Here is a 23,194-nt window from a genome sequence, read left to right on the forward strand (position 1 = left end):
AGTAGCCGCGGTGCCTCTAATGGCCCTCAACCACAGCCAGCTAATTCACCCCTTGCGGGAAGGGCTTGCCTCTGGGACCCAGAGACCAGTTTGGTGTAGTGGTTAAGTGTGCGGACTCTAATCTGGGAGAACCGGGTTTGATTCCCACTCCTCCACTTGCACCTGCTGGTGTGACCTGCGGCCAGGCTGTTAATGGGTCTCTCTAGAAGGGACCATATACAGCCTGTGCTGAAAGCGCTGCACTGGTTGCCAATAGAGTACCGGATTCACTTCAAAGTGCTGGTTCTTACCTATAAAGCCCTATATGGTCTGGGTCCAACCTACCTGAGGGACCACCTTTCCCCGTATGTTCCCCCAAGAGCACTACAGTCTGGGGCCCAAAACCTGTTAACCATCCCGGGCCCCAGGGATGCAAGATTGGCCGCCACAAGGGCCAGGGCCTTTTCGGTAGCGGCCCCTACCTGGTGGAATGAGCTCCCGGGGGAGATCCGGGCCCTGCGGGATTTGATGCAGTTCCGCAGGGCCTGCAAGACGGAGCTCTTCCACCAGGCTTTCGAGTAGGGGCCGCTGCCCCCTCCCTATTATGTTACCATCTTGGGGGGGATTTGAAGAGGCCCTGAGAAGAGCCCTGAGAAGATCTTTGGAACATCGTGACGCTATAGACTGTCTGCCAAGAATTGTTGGAACTGTCCCGCCATCTTGGGTTTTTGGAGTTTTAGTAACCACTGAGCACTTTATGTGAGATAGGATGGGTTTTTAAATTGTATAAAATGTTTTATAATGCAGATATATTGTTATTTTGTATTGTGGTTTTACTGCTGCAAGTTTATCTTGCCCTGTAAGCCGCCCTGAGCCCTACGGGGGAGGGCGGGGTATAAATGTGAATAATAAATAAATAAATAAATAAAGTTATTTCAGAGCTGTCCTTGAAAAGGGCAGTTCTCTCAGAGCTCTCTCAGCCCCATCTACCTCACAGGGTGTCTGTTGTGGGGAGGGGATCCTCTTCTCCTCCTCTTCCTCTTCTCCTCCTCCTCCTCCTCCTCTTCTTCTCCTCCTCCTCCTCCTGCAGTGGGTTGAGCCAGACAGCTCTTAATGATGTCTGTTTTAAACGAATATTATTGAAATTTATCTTCGGTCCGACCATCAAGGAGAAAATGGCAGAATAATCAGTCCCGCAGAGGCCTGTCAATTAAGGTTTCAGCTCAGGGGAAGGGAAGCTCTGAAACTCCTGCAACACACACCACTGTATCCTGTTATAGAATCATAGAGTTAGAAGGGACCTCCAGGCTCATCCAGTCCAACCCAATGCAAGAAATTCACAAATGCCTCCCCCCACACACAGCGATCCCTCTTCCGTGCCCAGAAGATGACTTCCTTGAAGAGTCCCTGGTGTAAGCAACGTCCCAAACTGGGTACCGTTTTTCAAGCAAGCTCTCGCATCCTTCTCCCTATTGACAAGGCCCTTGAGTTCACTGTCACTCATTTTTAAGGCTTTAAGGGCCACTCAGCAAAATCAAGTTTCATAAAGTTGTCTCCTGGACGGAAGCCCCCAAACTGAAGCTGGGAGTTGCTGGAAAGAAGAAGAAGAAGAAGAAAAAGAAGAAGAAGAAGAAGAAGAAGAAGAAGAAGAAGAAGAAGAAGAAGAAGAAGAAGAAGAAGAAGGGATTGCATGTACACCCCATCCTTCACTACCCGAAGGAGTCTCAGAGAAGCTTACAATCTCCTTTCCCTTCCCGACAACAGTCACCCTGGAAGGTAGGTGGGGCTGAGAGAGCTCTTGAGAAAACTGCTCTCGAGAGAACAGCCCTGAGAGAACTTGTCACTGACCCAAGGTCACACCAGCAGCTGCACCTGGAGGAGTGGGGACTCAAACCCAGTTCTGGCAGAGTAGAGCCCGCGCTCTTAACCACTACACCAAACTGGCTCTCCGCTTGACTGCTATCCCGTTGGGGGTGGGGGTACCTTCACATAGAAATGCAGTGCATCAGGCAGATGGCTTAGTGCTGAACCTTTCTCCTTGACAAGCTAGTTGTTCATATCCAAAGAGCACTCTTGTGGCAGAATACCGTAATGTTAAATCCCCATCAGCTTTTAGGAGAGCTATTTGTGGGCTACTAGCAGACAGGACCCTGACGTGGATGGCCCAGGCTAACCCTCGTTAGGACACGGCTGGGAGACCACCAAGGAAGTCCAGGTTTGCAACACAGAGGCAGGCGATGGCAAACCACCTCTGTTCCTCTCTTGCCTTGAACACTCCATGAGGGGGTCAACCATCAGTCAGCTGGGACTTGACAGGGCTTAAGTAATTATAGCCCTGACCTGGATGGGAAAATGGGAAGCGAAACACAGTCACAGGCGGTAAGTGAGGCCTGCATTACATCTGGCTGAGCAGCTTTGGCTGTTCGAGCCCCACCGCGGCCAGAGTGAGCTCCCGGCCCTATGTCCCAGCTCCCGCCCACCCAGCGGCTCGAAAGCCCGTTAAAGGGCAAATAGACAAATTGGGTACCTGCTCTTAGAGTGGGGGGGGGCACCTGTCCCTTGTGGCGTAGTGGCGGCAGCGTGAGCGAGCGACGAGCGCCGGTGAAGCATGGCGGCGGCTGGTGAGCAAGAGGAAGTTGGGCCGACAGACGCGGAGGCGGGGCGACGCGACAGGCCGGAGCCTGATGGACAGAGGCCGACAGTGAGCATGCGCGGACGTGCGCTCGGCCCAGACTCGAAGGTGTCGCAACAGCCAGGAAGTAGTAAATCAAGACCAGCGCCAGGAGGACGTTGCCCGCAGACAACAGGAAAAAACAACTCGCTACAAAGGGTGCCTGGTAGGTTAGTCACCCCCCCACCCTTGTAGGTGGCCCTAGGTTAGGACTTGTACTGATTAAATATGTGAACCGCTAAATAAAATAAAATAAATAGTGGGATGGGTGACCACCAATGCTCCCTCTAAGCTGTGGAGTCCTGTGAGCCAAAATTCCACTTTGTGAGCTCCTGGCACTAAAGTTGTGAGCGAGTGATTTGGCTGCTGCATAAATGAGTTTGCTCTGGAGGCGTCCCTTCCTGAGCTGAGACAACAATGTGTGAGCTGGAGGCTAAAAAACGGTGAGTTAGTTCACACTAACCCAGCTTAGAAGGAACATTGGTGACCACCATGCAAGTCCAGGGTCACTACGCAGAGGCAGGCAATGGCAAACCACCTCTGAACATCTCTTGCCTTGAGAACTCTATGGGGTCACCATAAGTCAGCTGTGACTTGATGCTGTTTTCTACCACAAGGGGACAGGAAAGATGCTGACTTTGGACATGAGCTCCCAGGTCCCCTGCTTAGCCTTGGTTCATTGCCTAGCCCCAGGCAAACCAAACCACGATGTCACCTGCATTGCTTTTAAATTCAAGGCAGCAGATTTGCAGTGAGCTGTGAAGAACAGCTCAGCAATTGCACGTGGACCAAAGGAGTTACAAAATGTCCACCTCCGGCATCTTTCAAATTAAGGCTGGAGAGGCATCCATCAGGAATGGAGACTTGGACTCAGGGATCCAATGAGTCCCATCTGCAAAATGGGAATAATACTGATGTATTTCACAAAGAGCCCGTACAAAACAGGTGGAAAGAACTCTCAGGTCCTGCTCCTGTAGACGGCCCTAACTTCACCTGAGAGTCAGCCATGGAGATATCAGGCACCTGTTCAGTTCAAGTATCACCACTGAGTTGTGGCCAGTGGAGAGAAGAAGAGGAAGACAATTCAGTTGCACAGGAGGTCTCCAAACACCAGCGGCTCACATGCAACCAACATGGACAGGACCACAATTTAAGCTGCCCGGGAATGGCTTTGTGTGATTCTCCCTAACTGAACAAAATGGGGTGATGCAGGCAGACAGCCAGCCAGGAGACTGTGGCAAGGGGAAAGTCGATTCTGATTATTGGGATGGTTTCCATAGAAACCACAGGATGTTGCTTGGCACCATGGGAGATGCATTATGATGTGGATACGGACCAGAGAAACATACATGAGACGTAGATGGCTCTGTCTTGTGACACTCGTGGAAGGAGTTTTGGCCAAGCAAAGTCAGTTTCGTTCACCTATTGGGATTTCTGTTCATTTGCACTGTAATAATTCTGTTAAATGTTGAGAATTCAGGACACAACTGGTAACGTATGTTCAGGGCACAATTCTACATTGTAAGTTCAAATGCCAACTCAATCTGCACACCTGTTTTCAAGCGAGAAGAGGAAAATTAAAATACACGAGAAGGCTGTATGTCTCCTGAGACTAGGGATGCTATGAATTTTGTGATAATTCTAGGTAAAGGTTTCCCTTGCTTGAAAGCCAGTCGAATCTGACTCTGGGGATGCGGTGCTCATCTCCATTTCCAAGCTGAAGAGCCAGCACTGTCTGGAGACGTTTCCACGGTCAAGTGGCCGGCATGACTAGACGCCGAGGTGCACGGAATGCTGTGATAATTCTAATTCAGTACAAAAGGTGCAAATTTATTTTTTGGTTTCTGGGAATGAAATGGAGGTGGTCCTCTTTCCCAATCCTAGAGAATTCATGTGGTCAAAGTACTGCCTTTCCAACAGATATCTGGTTTTGTCTGAATTGAGTATAAATGATGCATAAATTATTTATAATGTATAATTGGTATACAGGACATCTAATCTAAAGGTGGCATGAAAGAAGCAAATGAAAATGGGATATTTGTTGAAGAAAATAGAGGGAATAAAAATGGTCTTTCTGGCCATGCACAAAAATGAAAAGACACTGTGAAAAAGCAATTTCTAACAATTATATATAAATAAAGACTTCTGGAAGCTTATTTGTCTCATAATTAGTTTAACGTTAAATACAACATTAATACAAGGAAACTTTATGAAGTGAAACTTTGAACACGTGTACACAACATGCCTTCTAAAATAAATCTAAAACATAGATGTGTACCATGTCAAAGGACAGAATTCATTTCAAGGACGGCGGAAGACAGGAAGGCCTGGCGTGATCTGGTCCATGGGGTCGTGAAGAGTTGGACTCGACTGTGCGACTGAACAACAACAACAACAATTCCCACTTTTCAAGGGAGACAGGAAATACGTTCACCCCAATGCAGTGCAACGGTACCCTGAAAGACTGTGACGTTGTAATAAAAATCATTGGGTTTCTTCCTATGTTTCGAGTATGGTCCTCCATACCTGTTTCTCCACAAAGCTGTGCAAAATCTCCCCTTGAAGGATACAATATCAGAATGGAAGTTGCTGTGCATATTCAGAGCACCATTCAGCATTTCAAGTGTGATCCCTGCCTTGACCTCTACACCTATTTTTATCAAATGGGAGGATTTATCTTTAAAAAAAAAAATACACGCTGCAATGCAAAACCTTCTGAACATTATGCTTCAGTTGGCGATATTTAAGTATCCATTGGGAGCTTCCGAAAGAGAACAAATGTGCCTTGTTCTTCGTGATTAGATACTCTCTGTGTGGAAAGTGGTAACATGCTATACCACTCCCTGCTGGTGTAATCTCGGCAGCTAGAAGACTCCAGGCATAGAGAAAAAGAACAAAAGGACACATCTTAGTGAGGATGCAGAATCTAACAAGAGCCCAGCATGGATCTAGAAAAAAGCAGGGGGCCGTTTGGAAAAAAACCACACTGCATTCGAACAAACTTGCTTCAATGTCACCAAAGAAATCTTTCATGAACACACACACCCAAAGTTAGGAGCACAGACTCTAATCTGGGAGAGCCGGGTTTGATTCCCCACTCCTCCACATGCAGCTGCTGGTGTGACCTTGGGTCAGTCACAAGTTCTTTCAGAGCTGTTCTCTCAAGGGCAGTTCTCAAAAGAGCTCTCTCAGCCCCACCTACCTCACAGGGTGTCTGTTGTGGGGAGGGGAAGGGAAAGGAGATTGTAAGCTGCTCTGAGACTCCTTCAGGTAGTGAAAGGTGGGGTATAAATCCAATCTCCTCCTCCTCCTCCTCTTCTTCTTCTTCCACAACCAATTTTTTTTGAGGGGAATAAAGATGGAGCGGGAAGGGAACCCCAATGAAAACACAGTGATAAAAGTGACCCCAAGTGGCCCCCTCGACCAAAGGTGTGGGTAAATACAAATGATTTTCTTTGGGCGCCTGAAGCTGAGAATACTGGTCGAAAAGTGAGGCTTGAATATTCTAAATAAAAAGTTCAGGTAAGCTGCTGAGGGGCGGACATTTCAGCACCACGGACAGCTCTCTCGCTTAATAGCTCCTTGCTCTCCCACGCCCAAGTTGCGGTGCTGAAGAGCCTGTGTATTAAAATGGAGATGCCACTCCGCGGCAATGTTTTCCTCATGGTTTCCAGTGAAGTGCAGTGCAACATGCGAAAGAAAAACAAACCATGACAAAAGACAAGGATTCCTGCAAGAAACAACATCCGCCTAACTCAATTAATAAATAATGATTAAGTGCCGTCAAGCTGCATCCGACTTCTGGTTTGCTGTTGCTTTTCTCTATGTAGCAACCCCAGCCTTCTTGGGTGGTCTTCCATCGAAGTAGTAACCACGGCCAACCCTTCTTACCTTCCAAGCTCTGACAAGCTCAGGCTACTCTGAGCTACTCGAGCTGCTACAGTTCAGTCAACAGCTCTTTGAAATAACAGGGTTTCCACTTGCCTGCTTGAAGGCTGGTGGGAAAGGTGCCCTAGGAAGGAAGTCTCATGGCTAGACCATCGCCACCAATAAGGCTAGATTTTGTGACCACCAGCTTTCCATGGATAAGAAGAAGAAGAGAAGGAGAGATTGGATTTATACCTCGCCCTTCATTTGGAGTCTCAGAGCAGCTTATAATCTCCTTTATGTGCCCCTCTCCACAACAGACACCCTGTGAGGTAGGTGGGGCTGAGAGAGCTCTTTCGAGAGCCAGTTTGGTGTAGTGGTTAAGTGCGTGTATTCTAATCTGGGAGAACCGGGTTTGATTCCTCATGCCTCCGCTTGCAGCTGCTGGATGACCTTGGGCAGGCCATCGCTCTGTCAGAGCTGTCCTTGAAAAAGAGCAGATCACTCGGAGCTTTCTCAGCCCCGCCTACCTAACAGGGTGTCTGTTGTGGGGAGGGGAAGGAGTCTGTAAGCCGCTCTGAGACTCCGAGTGAAGGGTGAGGAATAAATCCAATCTCCTCCTCCTCCAGCTGCGACTGACCCAAGGTCACTCCAGCAGCTGCATGTGGAGGAGTGGGGAACCAAACCTGATTCTCCGAGATTAGAGTCCACACTCCTAACCACTACACCAAACTGGATCTCTTCAGGCATTTCCTCCCGTCAAATTGCAGCTGACTTAGGGCAAGAGATCAACAGGGGTGGTTGCCATGGCCTGCCTCTACACAGCAACCCTGGTCTTCCTTGGTGGTCTCACAGCCCAGTACTAACCAGGGCTGCTTAGCTTCTGAGATCTGATGAGTTTACGCTAGCTTGGGCTATTCAGGTCGGGACAAGAGAAGTTCAGAGGTGGTTTCCCATTGCCTATCTCAACATAGTGACTCTGGACTTTTGCTGGTAGTCTCCCATCCAAGTACCAACCAGGTCCAGCATTGCTTCGTTTCTAAGATCTGATGAGATCAAGTTAGCCTGGGCTATCCCCCACTCTAATCTACTCTAATGGCAGAAAGTGAAGAGGACCTAAAGAGTCTCTTGCACAGGGTAAAAGAGGAGAGCGCAAAAGTGGGCTTGAAGCTCAACATCAAAAAAACTAAGATTATGGCATCCGGCCCCATCACTCCTTGGCAAACAGAAGGGGAAGTCGTGGAAGCAGTGACAGAATTCATGTTCTTGGGATCCAAGATCACTGCAGATGGTGACTACAGCCATAAAACTAAAAGATGCCTGCTCCTTGGGAGGAAAGCGATGGCAAACCTAGACAGCATAATAAAAAGCAGAGACATCACCCTGCCAACAAAAGTCCGCATGGGCAAAGTGATAGTATTCCCTGTAGTACTGTATGGCTGCGAGAGTTGGACCATAAGGAAGGCTGAGCGCCAAAGAATAGATTCTTTTGAATTATGGTGCTGGAGAAGACGTTTGAGAATCCCTTGGGCTGCAAGGAGATCAAATCGGTCAATCCTAAAAGAAATCAACCCGGACTGTTCCCCGGAAGGCCAGATACTGAAGCTGAAGCTCAAATACTTTGGCTACCAAAGGAGAAGGGAGCACTCACTGGAGAAGACCCTGATGCTGGGAAAGATTGAAGGTCAAAGAAGACGGGGACGGCAAAGGATGAGATGGTTAGACAGTGTCATCGATGCAACAGACATGAAGTTGAGCAAACTCCAGAGGATGACGGAGGACAGGAGGGCCTGGCGTAATGTGGTCCATGGGGTCACAAAGAGTCGGACTCGACTGTGCGACTGAACAACAACAACAAAAATCCCCATCAGGGTCTTCAGTCATGGGGGGGGGGGATGGAAATATCTGGGAGAAGAGTTCTGAGCTCTTCCTGTGTGGCCCCGCTTCCCACCGTAACTTCTTTTACGCTCTTTTCAACTGCAGCCTAAAATCTGTCTTCTCGTCTCCCTGCCTCGGGGCTGCTTGCTCCTGTATTATTAATCAGCCAACTGCATTATTTAATCCACAGTAACACGTAACGGCATGGCACCGAGCTGGTGTTTGTTCAGCCCTTTGAATATGTAAAGCATTATAATGTTGTCATTAATAATTCGGCAGGCTCTAAAGGCTCCTAGGCTGCCGTTTGAGCCGAAAATGACGGGCTGGCTGTTCCTGACTGACACAAAGCCTTGGAAGGGAAACCCGGACAAGCAGGAAAGGGGGCCAAATAAAAATACCTGGAAGGCACTGGCGGCTGCCCAGGCTGTCCCTGTGATCGATAGCCTGCCTTTGATGCGGCTCGGGAATTAACAATGGGTTGTAATTAACAAGCGATCAAGCAGCGCAGGGTAGTAGTTAGAGTCCTCGGCTACAGCCAGAGAATCTGGGGTTCAAATCCTGACGAATACCCACCGGGGGTCCTTGGGCTGCTGACCAGCGTTCCCTCTAAGCTGAGTCAGTGAGAGCTGGCTCACAGTTTTTTTAGCCTCCGGCTCCACATTTTTTGTCTTAGCTCAGGGAGGACGGCTCCGGAGCAAACTAATGTATGCAGTAGTCGAATTGCTCGCTCACAGCTTTAATGCCAGTAGAACTTTTGCTCACAGGACTCCACAGCTCAGAGGGAGTATTGCTGCCGACTGTCTCTCAACCTCGCAGGGCTGTTGTGCGTGCCAAACAGAAGAGCGCAGAAACACGGATGCTGCTGTTCGTCGCGGGACAAAGTTGCGATGGGACAAGAGGGTTAGATTGGCTTTGCCCACCTGGACGGTCGGCCTCACGACCACCGACAGGGATGGAAGGCGGCTGTGAACTGGGCTTGCCCAGCTCAGAGGGAGGGGAGGGGAGGGGAGGAAGGTTGACAGTAACAGATTTCTGAGTTGCATGGGCAAGTGGCTACGACATCGCTGGGAGATGCTGCTGTCACTTCAGATTGATGTTGACGCGAGTCGAGCGAGACAAGCCTTGCATGTGGTTGCTTCCGTATCTCCTCCCCGGCTGGCTTTGTGCCAGGGAGAAAGCTGGCTTTGCGGGGAGGTGCTCACACACATGAAACACGCATGAAGCTGCATCGTACTGAACAGGCCTTTTTTTGCAGGAAAAGTCCAGCAGGGACTCATTAGCATAATAGGCCACACCCATTAGCAGAAACTCATTAGCATATTAAGTCACACCCCCATGTTACCAGAAGTGTGGTCATCCAGCCACACCCATCTTTTGCTTCTTATTCTGTTTACTTTGTTGTCAAAACCCTGGGCTTTTTTTGTAGCGGGAACTTCTTTGCATGTTAGGCCACACACCCCTAATGTAGCCAATCCTAATGAGTTTCTGCTGTTAGGTGTGGCCTATTATGCTAATACGTTCCTGCTGGGCGTGGCCAACTCAGGTGCCAACCGGAACTCCGTTCCTGTGCGTTCCTGCCCAAAAATAGCCCTGGTACTGAATCAGATCACTGGTCCACCAAGGTCAGTATTGCCCACTCAGACTGGCGGCAGCTCTCCAGAGTCTCCGATGGAGGCCTTTCACATCACCTGCTACCTGATCCTTTTAAATGGAGATGCCGGGGATTGAGCCTGGGACCTTCTGCGTGCAAAGCAGAAGCTCTGCCCTGAGCCATCTTTTTTCTCCATCTTTATTCCTTGATCATCACAGGATGGGAACCAGCTTGAACACAGCCTGATTGCGTCAAAGGTATCTCCAGCGCATATTCCTCCAAAAGAAAACGGACCTGCAAAAGGCCATTGTGGACATCCCGTTGTTCAGAAAAGGGTAGACCAAAATGGCATTCTAGGCAGGGGTCATTTCCTGCGGGAGCGCACAGGAGCGGTGCACCGGCAGTAAAGAGCCCAGGGGGCGGGCACATGCAACAAGCCCCGCCCCCTGCTCCCAGCAGCCCTGGGCCACAAGGAGCAAGAAGCGGCCAGGTAAGTTGGAGTGGGTGTTGCCTTCTGACACACTTCCGGTGATGCCAGGGGGTGTGGCATATGCAAATATGTTATGCTAATGAGTTATGCTAATGAGCTCCTGCACCTCTTTTTCTAAGAAATGACCCCTGGTTCTAGGCAATCAAAATGCATGGTCAGGGCGTTGTGTATTCTGCGATGCTTAAAAAAGAAAAGAAAAAGCAAACGTCTAGTCCTTATTTAAGCAATTTATTTGTTCTTTAAATGGGCCGAAACACCAGGGCCCGAATGCGACTGCGGTACAGCCGGCCACACTATTTTTCACTTGTTACAGGAATGCAAGCCATTGGGGGATAGAGGCAGACCCCTGGTTCTAGGCAATCAAAATGCATGGTCAGGGCGTTGTGTATTCTGCGATGCTTAAAAAAAAAAGCAAATGTCTAGTCCTTATTTAAGCAATTTATTTGTTCTTTAAATGGGCCAAAACACCAGGGCCCAAATGTGACTGCGGTACAGCCGGCCACACTATTTTTCACTTGTTACAGGAATGCAAGCCATTGGGGGATAGAGGCAGACCCCTGGTTCTAGGCAATCAAAATGCATGGTCAGGGCGTTGTGTATTCTGTGATGCTTAAAAAGAAAAGCAAATGTCTAGTCCTTATTTAAGCAATTTATTTGTTCTTTAAATGGGCCAAAACACCAGGGCCCGAATGCGACTGTGGTACAGCCGGCCACACTATTTTTCACTTGTTACAGGAATGCAAGCCATTGGGGGGGTCCTTTCCGCACTCGGATCTCATCCCGGGTTTTATCAGAGTTCAACTCGCAACACAACACCTTGCATTTATCCCTGGTTATCACAGCATCCGTTTATCCCGGGACAAGTGTGGGGCAAAACGAGGTGACCTGTGTAATGTGGAAACAAAAAATATCCTGAGATAATTACAGGGGTGAACTCGTGTGTAGTGTAGAATGTAAGTTTGGGGACAGGGTTGAGCCAGGATTTAAGGTCTAGTGCGGAAAGGACTGTGCTTTCCATGGAGGTGTGACAGAGTTCTTTGAATTTCCCCCAGTTGTGATGGAGTGGATCAAAATTTTAGATATTAGTATTTAGGGTGATCGTTCAATATGTCTGTATATTCGTATCACCTCAGTTAACCTATTTTATATTATTATATGTTTCCGGTGTGTAATTTTGCCATACGATAAATAAATAAATCTAGTCCTTATGGTTGCAAAGATTCGCCTGAAAGAGTCTTGCCTGGTGAACCCTCTGAAGCTAAGTAGGGAAAGAATTCTAGCCTTAGCCAGGATGAGCCAAAGCAGAAAAAGGTATGCCAAACCTTTTTACAAAGGTTATACAGATGTGCATAAATCCTGGAGATTTTTTGTCATCTTCTGGGCATTGGAACAGCGGCCCCTGAGGATGTAGAGGGGGAGGTACTTGTGAATTTCCTGCATTGTGAAGGGGGTTGGACTAGATGACCTTGGAGGTCCCTTCCAACTCTATGATGCTGTGATTCTACAAGTAAACAGAACTGAGCTTTTCTTGAGTCCCAGTTTTGGTGTTTTAGTCTGGAATACCACTCTCCCTGCTCCAACTTCAGAGGACAGCAGAAGACAGGAGGGCCTGGCGTGACCTGGTCCATGGGGTTGCAAAGAGTCGGACTCGACTGTGCGACTGAACAACAACAACCACTCTCCCACTGGTATTCCCTGCTGTAACTGTAATTAATTCATTGACGCCTGGTCTTTGTCTCCAATGGGGACCCCAATCTGCTTACATCGTTCGCATCCATTTTATCCTCACAACAACCCTGTGAGGTAGGTTAGGCTGAGAGGGCGCAACTGGCCCGAGGACACCCAGCGAGCTTCCGTGGCAAGAGTGGGAATTCGAGCCCAGGTCTCCCAGACCTTAGCCCACCACTCTTAACCACTACAACACAAGGGCTCTCAGTTACTTGAAATCACTGAGAGATACCAATAATAGAACAGAACCTGTCAAAACTTATCCTGCACCTCTTTGCTTTTGTACCGCCTCTGCAGGTTTGTTCCTGAGACAATGAGGTTTAGAAACTTGCTCTTTGTTGCAAAACACAAGCTGAAAATGTAAAGGATCCCAAAGAAACCGCAACTGCGCATTCTAGTGATGGCCCTGAACATGTCTACAGATGCTCCATCATCAGTTTGCTGGTGGAATTTTTTTTGGGGGGAGGACAGTTTTCCTGAGGACAAGTTTTTTTTTTTAAAATCTACACTATACTTAAAAGATTGTGGATGTGGCCGAAAATCTCACGCAATGGAGCCAATTCAATCAATTCCATCCCACAAGCAACTCTCTGCAAGGCAGCCTTGTTAAGCCAGAAGGATAAAGAGCTTCTCGGAGAATGGGAAACGAAGATGGATGGGCACAGAGGGCTGTCATCTGCTGCTAATTCCAGAGACACAGAGGAGACACCGCTGACGTTACGCTCATGGGGAGTCTCTCCCAGAACGCTTTGATACGGGGGTGGGGGACGGAGAAAAAGAAGGTCTTGCTTTCTCTTTCTCATTCAGAGCTGCCAAACTAACAGAAAAAGGAAAAGAGATTGGATTTATACCCCGCTCAGAGTCTCAGAGTGGCTTACAGGTGGAATCTGCATTGGTATTTTCCACTGCTTCGGCTATACTCTCGTTCCGTCTGCAAAAAAGATGTCCACATCTTTTTAGGTTTCCCTCTCCTACTGCACTGTTATAATTTCTGCTGTCTGCATTATTTTATTGCCCTATGGCTTCGGCTCCGTCATGATTGTGGCTTCTCTCCGACTCAAATGGATGTGCTTAAAAGCACTCTAAGCCCCCCCCAAGTACTAATCGGAGGCTTATCTGCTCTGTTTACCTTCTGACAGCACATAGCGGAATGTAAAAAACTTTTCCCTTGCTTGACAAGGTAAGAGTGAATGATTTTATCTTGTTTTGTGATTCTTATATTGCCTGAAAAGTTAGAGAAAGATCCCTTCTACATACATACATACAGGGGTCATTTCCTGTGGGAGCACACAGGAGTGGAGCTCCGGCAGTAAGGAGCCCAAGGGTTGGGCCCATCCAACAAGCCCCGCCCCCTGCTCCCAGCAGCCCTCAGTCAGGCCACGAGGAGCAAGAAGCAGCCAGGTAAGTTGCAGAACCCGACCCCCCTGGCCCGCCTTCAGGTTCAAGCTCTCCCTCCTCTGCGAGGACAGATCTGCACGCCCCCCCCCAATAGCTAGCAATCCAAAACAGTCCAGTGGAGCCTGAGCGGTGGGTGTTGCCTTCTGACACACTTCCAGTGATGCCAGGGGGCGTGGTATATGCAAATAAATTATGCTAATGAGTTATGCTAATGAGCTCCTGTACCTCTTTTTCTACCAAATGACCCCTACATACATACATACATTCTGCAAACTAAACACCCAGTCTTCACAGTTTTTTTTTTGCTATTTTTGCTATTTTTGCTTTCTTGTTTAAACCAAAAGCTGGGCAAAACTGAAAGTTGAGAAAATCCTCTTTGAATGTAAAGAGAAGTTTATAGCTTGTTGGCTTGTTGCCTTAAGTAATTTATTGCCTTGTGTAAAGCTAATGGGTGCCGGCAAACCCCGGGCGTGCTAAAGAAGAGGGAGGAGAAAAACAGCATTCCTGGCCAGCTAGCAGAAAAAAATAGCAGATTTTTTCAACCACTTTGAAAAAAAGCATCACACCAGTATAAAGGAAGACAGCATCAAGACTACTTTAAAAATGAACTGCAGATTCGGCCACAAACTCCTTTCCCTTCCCCTCCCCACAGCAGACACCCTGTGAGGTATGTGGGGCTGAGAGAGCTCTGATAGAAACTGCTCCTTTTCAAGAATAGCTCTTATCAGAACTATGGCTTGCCCAAGGTCACCCAGCAGCTGCGAGTGGAGGAGTGGGGAATCAAACCCGGTTCTCCCAGATTAGAGTCTGTGCACTTAGAAGAAGAAGAGAAGAGATTGGATTTATATCCCGCCCTTCACTACCCAAAGGTGTCTCAGAGCGGCTTACAAACTCCTTTCCCTTCCCCTCCCCACAACAGACACCCTGTGAGGTGGGTGGGGCTGAGAGAGCTCTTGACAGAAACTGCTCTTTTTTCAAGAACAGCTCTTATCAGAGCTACGGCTTGCCCAAGGTCATCCAGCCAGGTGCAAGTGGAGGAGTGGGGAATCAAACCCGGTTCTCCCAGATGAGAGTCCGCGCACTTAACCACTACACCAGACTGGCTTAACCACTGCACCACCAAACAGCCCAACTTTACTCTGCCAACAAGAGTGAAACTGTCTTCTCTGGGCATCCTCCTTACCCCTTGATTCAGGCAGCAACCGACATTATAATCCCCATGACTGCTACACGATCTGAACCTCGCCAGTGCACCAGCCTCTTCCAAAGCTGAAGACTCTCATGCTGGCTTCAGCGGTAAAGCCCTTCACTTTCTTAGAGCAGGAGAGTGGAGAACAACCTGAGCCAAGAAGTCCTCGTTTCAGGTCTCAGTGCTGCAATTAAATCCCCGAGACATGCTGCCTATCTTTCGACCAGGTTCCCTCCATAAGTTACAAGAAGACTGGCCTGACATGCAGTGAAGGTTTATCTAGTCCAGCATCCTGTCTCACACAGTGGCCAACCAGTTCCTCTGGAGGTCCAACAACGGGGCATAGAGGCTGAGGTCTTCATAAGAACATCAGAAGAGCCCTGCTGGATTAGACTAATGGTCCATCTAGTCCAGCATCCTGTCTCACACAGTGGCCAACCAGTTCCTCTGCAGGCTAGCCAGCACGTCGGGCCAGTCTTCTTGTGAGAAACAGAAATAGAGCCAGGAGGCAACATCAGGGAAAGTTCTTGGGCTCCATGCCCTGTTGCTGGCCATCCAGAGGAACTGGTTGGCCACTGTGTGAGACAGGATGCTGGACTAGATGGACCTTCACTGGTCTGATCCAGCAGGGCTCTTCTGATGTTCTTATCCGGGGAAGGCCTCGGCCTCTATGCCCTGTTGTTTGACTTCCAGAGGAACTGGCTGGCTACTGTGTGAGAGAGGATCTCAGACTAGGTGGACCCTCACTGGTCTGGTCCAGCAGAGCTCTTCTTAGGTTCTTATTAGAGGAAGACCTCGGCCTCTGTGCCCTGTTGCTGGCCATCCAGAGGAACTGGTTGGTCACTGCGTGAGACAGGATGCTGGACTAGATGGACCTTCACTGGTCTGATCCAGCAGGGCTCTTCTTAGGTTCTTATCAGGGGAAGGCCTTGGCCTCTATACTCTATTGTACACATGGAATTCACTGCCATAGGAGGTGGTGGCGGCTACAAGCATGGGCAGCTTCAAGAGAGAATTGGATAAATATCTGGAACAGAGGTTTATCAGTGGCTATTGGCCACAAGGTCAAGATAGGAACTCTTGGTCTGGGGCAAGTGATGCTCTGTGTTCTTGGTGGTTGGAGGGGGCAACAGTGGGAGGGCTTCTAGTGTCCTGGCCCCACTGCTGGACCTCCTGATGGCACCTGGTATTTTTGGCCACTGTGTGACAGACTGTTGGACTGGATGGGCCATTGGACTGATCCAACATTGGCTTCTCTTTTGTTCTTATGTTGGCCATCTGGAGGAACTGGTTGGCCACTGTGTGAGGCAGAATGCTGGACTAGATGATTGGTCTGATCTAGCAGGGCTCTGCTTCTGTTCTATGTACTTGAGGTATGTGAAATGCCCACCCCTCTACAGAAGTGATGGATGTTCCTTCTGCTCTCATCTTCAGTCTTCTTTCTCTGTGATTTAAGCCTTCTCTCATATTTTGGTCATGCAAGCCCCGTAGACCTTTTTTCTAAAATGTAGGAGTTGGGGTGGGGGGCTCGTAGGGCCAGTTCACACAACCAGTTTCTTCTATATGCAAGGCACCATGGCCCATCCTAAGGACAAAGCTCACACAGGGAACCTATGTAATCAACATGCCTTTCTTGCAATCACTGCAGTCACAGTAGCTGGAAGATTTCAAGAGACATGGAAATGGTGTATCTAGGGGTGTGGGGAAAAATAAATAAATAAATTCGGCCCATTTGGATTTGGCCGAATCGGGCAGAATCAATTTCGGCTGGCAGTAAGACTCCCACATGTCAGTTTCGTCAGTATGAGCCGATTAGGGATTCTTTCGCCAGCCAATGTCAATTTCAGCCCCATTATATCCTATGGGCCATTGAAGTCAATGGCGAAAACATAGGGTATATTCTGGTGGCTGGAGGGGAGGGGGTTTGAGGGAAAGGCTCCAAACTCGCAGGGTGGCTGCTGGAGCCTCTCCCCAAGATACCAACCAAGTTTGAAGAACATTGGACAAGAAGGTGCAATTCTACGGGCCCCCAAACAGGTTGCCCCATCTCCTCTATTGTTCTCTATGGTGGGAAAAAACGTTACTTTTCCCCCACCATAGAGAACAATGGAGGGGATAGGGGCAACCTGTTTGAGGGTCTGTAGAATTGGACCCCCTGGTCCAATGCTCTTGAAACTTGGTTGGTATTTTGGGGAGAGGCTCTGTCAGCTACCATGTGAGTTTGGAGCCTCTCCCCCAAACCCCCTCCCCTCCACCCCCCAGAATATACCCTATGCTTTTGCCATTGACTTCAATGGCCCATAGGATATAATGGGGCTGAATTGCCGCCGGAATTCGGCGGCAATTCGGCAGCAAGCCGATCCAGATCAGAGAATCTGTATCGGCCTGCAGCAGCCCGAAAGGGGTCCGAATGGGCCATTTTCGGGGGTGCATTCGGTTCGGACGTCCACATGAGCATTTCCCCACACAGTCACACACCAAGGAGAAGCCGAGGCTTCTCTCGTGATGTGAAAAACTGCATAACTCGGGCTTGTGTGTTTCCATGACTTTCAATGCTTAATTCTGAAGCATCATGGAAATACTCCAGTCTTCGCTCTTTTCCTTTCACTCACCTGAAATCTCCTCTAGTCCCTTCCTGCGTGATGTCTTGCATTCCAGACATGCAAGCCGCCTTGAACCACGAGGAAAGGTGGGGAATCGATGCTTTAATAAACTCTGCCTTCCTCACTCTCCCCTCTCTTTGGATATTACAGACTTTTTCTCCTTCACAAAAACCCGTGCACGATTTTCACCTGTTCACCCTTCTCCACCAAGACAGGCTTGGCAGTTTTTCCTCACTTAATTTTTCTGTCCTGGCCTCTTTGATAGTTTACTATCCCACAGAGATCTCTCAAGCCCTTCAATTTGTTTTTTTTATTGGCTTGGTTTTGCAAAGCCCCAGAAAAGAATGCACTCTGTCGTCTCTATGCTTCTTGGAAACTTAGGGGCGCCCAGTGACGAAACTGAGGCTCTCGGACTTTGGTCACATTCTGAGAAGACAAAAGTAACTGGGAAAGACAATGATGCTAGGGAAAGTGGAAGGCAGCAGGAAAAGAAGAAGACACAGCAGGAGATGGATAAACTCAGTCAAGGAAGCCACTGTCAGCTATGCCGCCATGGGGGTTGGGGAGTTCATTCCGTGTCTTGTTAATTGCTATTGCATTCCTATCCCTGCTGTTATGCCTTTGCTGAAATGCTTACCTCTACAGATGTGCAGGAGGAGATTGTGTTGTCTGGAGAGCTCCTATGTACCGTGAGAGACTCCGAGTTCTCAGCTTTAGCCACCTAACGGTTGCCTGACTTATCCCGCGCGCGGGAGGGTGCCTAATTGGCCGATGCCATGGGGGGGGGTTGCATACGAATACCCTATATCCTATTATGCTCTACTGGCTGTGGCCATTCCTAACAGTGCCTGTGTTACTGCATCTATAGCTTTGCAATAAAAGTATAACCGTTCCTGAATGCGGGTACTTCGTTGTTGGCTGTGGGTTCTGACAGCCGCGAGGGGCCTCCGTTTGCAAGACCTGAGCCAGGCTGTTAACGAGAGGATGCTTTGAAGGTCATTAAGTCATAGAGTCATCGTAAGTTGGAAGTGACCCAACGGCTCTTCATACACACACAACGTTGTTTGGAAACAGATTCATGACACAGAAAAGGAAGTACTTCTTTATTCTATAAGTAATTGAACTGTGGCATTCAGTGCCACTGGAGGTAGTGATGACCACAGATGGGTTTAAAGGGGATTAGATACATTAATAGGGGAGAGGTCCTTCAGTGGCCACTAGCCATGGTGATTAAAGGTAGCCTCCATGAGCTGCGGTGGCTTAAGTGGTTAAGATGCTGAACTGCAGGCTGTGGAAGGTCGGTAGTTCAGCAGTTCGAGACCCGGGTGCCGGATGATGGAGTGAGTTCCCATCTCTAGTTCCAGCTCCTGCCAACCTAGCAGTTCAAAAGCAAGAAATTGCAAGTAGATAAATAGGTACCACTTTGGTGGGAAGGTAACAGCGTTCTGTGCGCCTTGGTGTTAGTCATGCCGGCCACATGACCACGGAAACATCTTCGGACAGCGCTGGCTCTTTGGCTTTGAAACGGAGATGAGCACCGCAACCCTAGAGTCGGATTCGACTGGCTTTCGAGCAAGGGAACCTTTACCTTTTTTACCATGATCAGAGGCAGCAAACCACTGAAATCTAGTGTTAAGAGGCAGTGTCAGGGGATGGTCTTGGCCTCTGTGCCCTGTTCGTTCGTGCCTCCGGGGCAACTGGTTGGCCACCGCTTGAAACTAGATGGATCATTGGTCTGATCCAGAAGGACTCATCTGATGTTCTTCTCTGTACAGCGGGACATCATTGGACAAACTGCACCACAGCAATATACATCAACGGACCAACTGCGCCACAGCAAAATAGAAAGACGTTGCCTTACCTGTCTGAAGCCGTTCCGTGTGTACTGCAGGATTTTCAGGGCGTAGTTGGAACGTTGGCCTTTGCTGTTGAATTCTATGTGGCCGGTGAGACCTTCCAATTCTACCTGTCCAAGAGAGAATGAGTTGCAGCACCAAAAAGAGACAATTCCCCACTCAGCCTCACGCAAAGCGCTCGCGGACACATGAAGCTGCCTTCTACAGAATCAGATCGTTGGTCCGTCAAGGTCAGTATTGTCTACTCAGACTGGCAGTGGCTCCCCAACGACTCAAATTAGAGGGTTTTCACATCACCTGCTACCTGATCCTTTTAAAGGGCAACGCCAAGGACTGAATCTGGGACTTTCCACATGCCAAGCAGACGCCCTGCCACTGAACCACGGCCCCTCTCCTTGAAAGCCGCAGCACAAAGGCTGGTCACTTACAGCAAATTGGACTGGCAACAATTCCGGCTGTGAGCCTGGAGACCCATAACCAGGGGTCATTTCCTGCAGGAGCGCACAGGAGCGGAGCTCCAGCAGTAAAGAGCCCAGGGGGCGGGCACATGCAACAAGCCCCACCCCCTGCTCCCAGCAGCCCCAGGCCATGAGGAGCAAGAAGCCTCCTTCCTTCCTTCTCTCCCTCGTTCTTTCCCTTTCCCACCTTCTTTCCTTCTTTCTTTCCCTTCTCCTTTCCTTCTCTTTTTCCCCTCCTTCCTTCCTTCACAGATCTGCGTGTCCCCCCCCCCAGCTAGCAATCCAAAACAGTCCAGTGGCACCTTTAAGGCCAAGGTTTATTCAGGTACAAGCTCTCCCTCCTCTGTGAGGGCAGATCTGCGCTCACCCCCCCCCAATAGCTAGCAATCCAAAAAAGTCCAGTGGCGCCTGAGCAGTGGGTGTTGCCTTCGGACACACTTCCGGTGATGTCAGGGGGTGTGGCATATGCAAATAAGTTATGCTAATGAGTTATGCTAATGAGCTCCTGCACCGCTTTTTCTACAAAATGACCCCTGCCCGTAACAGATTACTCCTTCACATTTAATGCTCCCCGCACACGGAAAGCTAGCATGTCAGGGAGAAAGGCGGGGGAATTTGGCACTATGAACATTCTAAAATCTCCCTCCCCCCTCCCCCCCTTTTTGCTGTCATGTGGCAGCCGACTTAGGGTGACCTTGTAGGATTTTCAAGGCAAGAGATGTTCAGAGGTTGTTTGTCAACGCCTGCCTCTGCATAGTGACCCTGGTAGTCTCTCATCTAAATACGGACCAGGGCCGTCCCTGCTTAGCTTCTGAGATCTGATAAGATCAGGCTAGCCTGGGCTATCCCCTCTATATTGAGAAACTGTGGCAATGTGGGAAGGCCATTCCTTGCCATTGATTTGCATCTACCCTAAGATCAGGGGTCATTTCCTGTGGGAGCGCACAGGAGCGAAGCTCCGGCAGTAAGGAGCCCAGGGGGCGGGCACATGCAACACGCCCCGCCCCCTGCTCCCAGCAGCCCTCAGTCAGGCCACGAGGAGCAAGAAGCAGCCAGGTAAGCTGCAGAGCCCGACCCCCCTGGCCCGCCTTCAGGTACAAGCTCTCCTTCCTCTGCGAGGACAGATCTGCACGTCCCCCCCCCAATAGCTAGCAATCCAAAACAGTCCAGTGGAGCCTGAGCGGTGGGTGTTGCCTTCTGACACACTTCCGGTGATGTCAGGGGGTGTGGCATATGCAAATAAGTTATGCTAATGAGTTATGCTAATGAGTTCCTGCACCTCTTTTTCTACCAAATGACCCCTGCCTAAGATGCCTGAGTTTCAGAGGGCAGGCATGTTGGTCTGCAGTGGAACAGCTAGACGGAGTCCAGTAGCACCTTCGAGAGTTAAAGCTCCCTCCAACATGGGCTGATTCTGCACTGGCTTTTCCCTCCGTCGTTGTACCAAACCCACCTTGGAACAGAAATCCCCCTCTGCATTGCCCTGCGGAACTGCAGAAGGTCCCACGAGGCCCTGATTTCCTGGAGATCATTCCACCAGTATGGAGCCACTACCGAGAAAGCCCTTCCCCTTCTCCTTTTGAGCGACACCTTTGGGTAGTGAAGAGCAGGGTATAAATCCAATCTCCTCCTCCTCCTCCTCCTCCTCCTCCTCCTCCTCTCTCTCTCTCTCCCCCTTACTAGGCTGACTCAGTTTCCCTCTGTGAGGCTCTCGAACCAGAAGCAAGGCCCCCTCTCCATTATTTCACTGCGCGGTGGCGAACACCTTCTAACTCAGTGTCACAAGCCCAGCCTAGCCGCTCCCCCCACCCCAAGCCTGGCGATTGCGGAACTTTCTCTCCTTGCTCATTTTCTTCGGCTCTTTGCATAGGGCGGTTGTCAGAGGCATTGTGCTTTGACAGCAATTAGCAGCCAGAGTGTTGCTGCGTTTGTCAGCCCTTTACACAAACATGGTTGTGTGTTTAACACGGTGCAGTTTGCCTCCTTGCACCCCACATAGAAGTTTCCCTCCTCCCGAGGCCCCAGACAACGGGAATAAACACAACACGATTAATCACCCGCCTACAGGAGCGTGGGTCTCTGTGACAGCCAAAGAAACAAGTTGGCGGGGAGAGCGCTAGGAAGGCAGAAGGGGACGAGGGGAGTCGAAGGAACCCTCGCCTCTTAGAACGGCTGGACTGGAGTGTCTCAGAGTGGCTTACAAACTCCTTTCCCTTCCCCTCCCCACAACAGACACCCTGTGAGGTAGGTGAGGCTGAGAGAGCTCTGACAGGGACTGCTCTTTTCCAAGAACAGCTCTGACAGGACTATGGCTTGTCCAAGGTCATCCAGCAGCTGCAAGTGGAGGAGAGGGGAATCAAACCCGGTTCTCCCAGATTAGAGTCCACTGTAACCAGAGGCACTCTTATATCTAGAGATCAGTTGTAATAGCGGGAGCCCTCCACTTGTCTCCAGGACGTTGGCAAGCCTCATGAGACACCTGACTGCATCTGGAGTGGTGAGTCACGCGAGCATGCATGAGTTTTCCCTACCCTGCAGTCCTTCCAAACATCCTGTGTTGGGACTGGATGGCGCCGCCAGTTTGGTGTAGTGGTTAAGTGTGCGGACTCTAATCTGGGAGAACCGGGTTTGATTCCCCACTCCTCCACTTGCACCTTCTGATGTGTCCTTGGGTTAGTCACAAGCTCTGGCACAGCTGTCCTTGAAAAAGAGCAGTTTGTGTCAGAGTTCTCTCAGCCCGACCCACCTCTCAGGGTGTCTGTTGTGGGGAGGGGAAGGGAAAGGAGTTTGTAAGCCGCTCTGAGACTCCAAGTGAAGGGCGGGGTATAAATCCAATCTCTTCTTCTTCTTCTTCTTCCTCATAGGCCGAGTGGACAGGGAGGGTGGAACGGCCGCACGCGAAGGCAGCGTCAACGTTCAGTCCTTTCTCACCATTCTCAGGTAGTTCATCAGGCTCGTGCCGTGTTGCCAGATCTGGGCAGAGCCGCAGGACAGGGGCTTCACGCCGATCTCCTGGCTCCGGTTTAACTCCTGCACGGCGCTCACCACAGCATAGGCGGCGTCGAACAGCAAAGCAGCGGAAAGCTGAGGGCACAGGGAGAGAGGGAGAAGAGAGAGGAAGCGTCATCAGACAACCAGAGAGGCACAGAGACGTCTGCTTATTACGGGCTGGGTTCCGTATTTCTCATCTGTGAATAGGGTGGCCAAGTTCGTTGTGGCAACTGGTGGGGAATGGGAGGAGACTTGCTAGGAGCAGGAGAGAGGCCCAGCCTATGTCACCAGCAGGGCTCTAGTCGGGGGGGAGCTCTCAGGTACGGAGCTCCGGAAGAGAACCTCTAGGGGGCGGGGCAGTCACGTGGTGAAGCCCCGCCCCCTTCTTTACCCCGCCCTCTGCTTCGATCCTCATTCCGTTTGGGAATGAGGATGAAGCAGGAGGGTAAGTAGCCGGGCCTTCTGACACACTTCCGGTGATGTCAGGGGGTGTGG

The 23,194-nt window shown here is 49.8% G+C and overlaps 1 protein-coding gene across 1 annotated transcript in view; it reads right to left on the bottom strand.

Moving 5' to 3' along the window:
* GRIK4 (glutamate receptor, ionotropic, kainate 4) overlaps positions 1–23,194 on the bottom strand; it is a 311,636-nt gene that overhangs the window by 130,994 nt on the left and 157,448 nt on the right. Inside the window, exons 11-12 of the mRNA XM_015413813.1 lie at positions 22,640–22,792; positions 19,256–19,360 (exon numbers count right to left, since the gene is read on the bottom strand). Coding sequence (XP_015269299.1) covers positions 19,256–19,360; positions 22,640–22,792 — 258 coding nt within the window. The remainder of the gene's footprint in view (positions 1–19,255; positions 19,361–22,639; positions 22,793–23,194) is intronic.

The sequence above is a fragment of the Gekko japonicus genome, unplaced genomic scaffold (assembly GCF_001447785.1).
Source record: "Gekko japonicus isolate JY-2015 unplaced genomic scaffold, Gekko_japonicus_V1.1 scaffold890, whole genome shotgun sequence".
NCBI lineage: Eukaryota > Metazoa > Chordata > Lepidosauria > Squamata > Gekkonidae > Gekko > Gekko japonicus.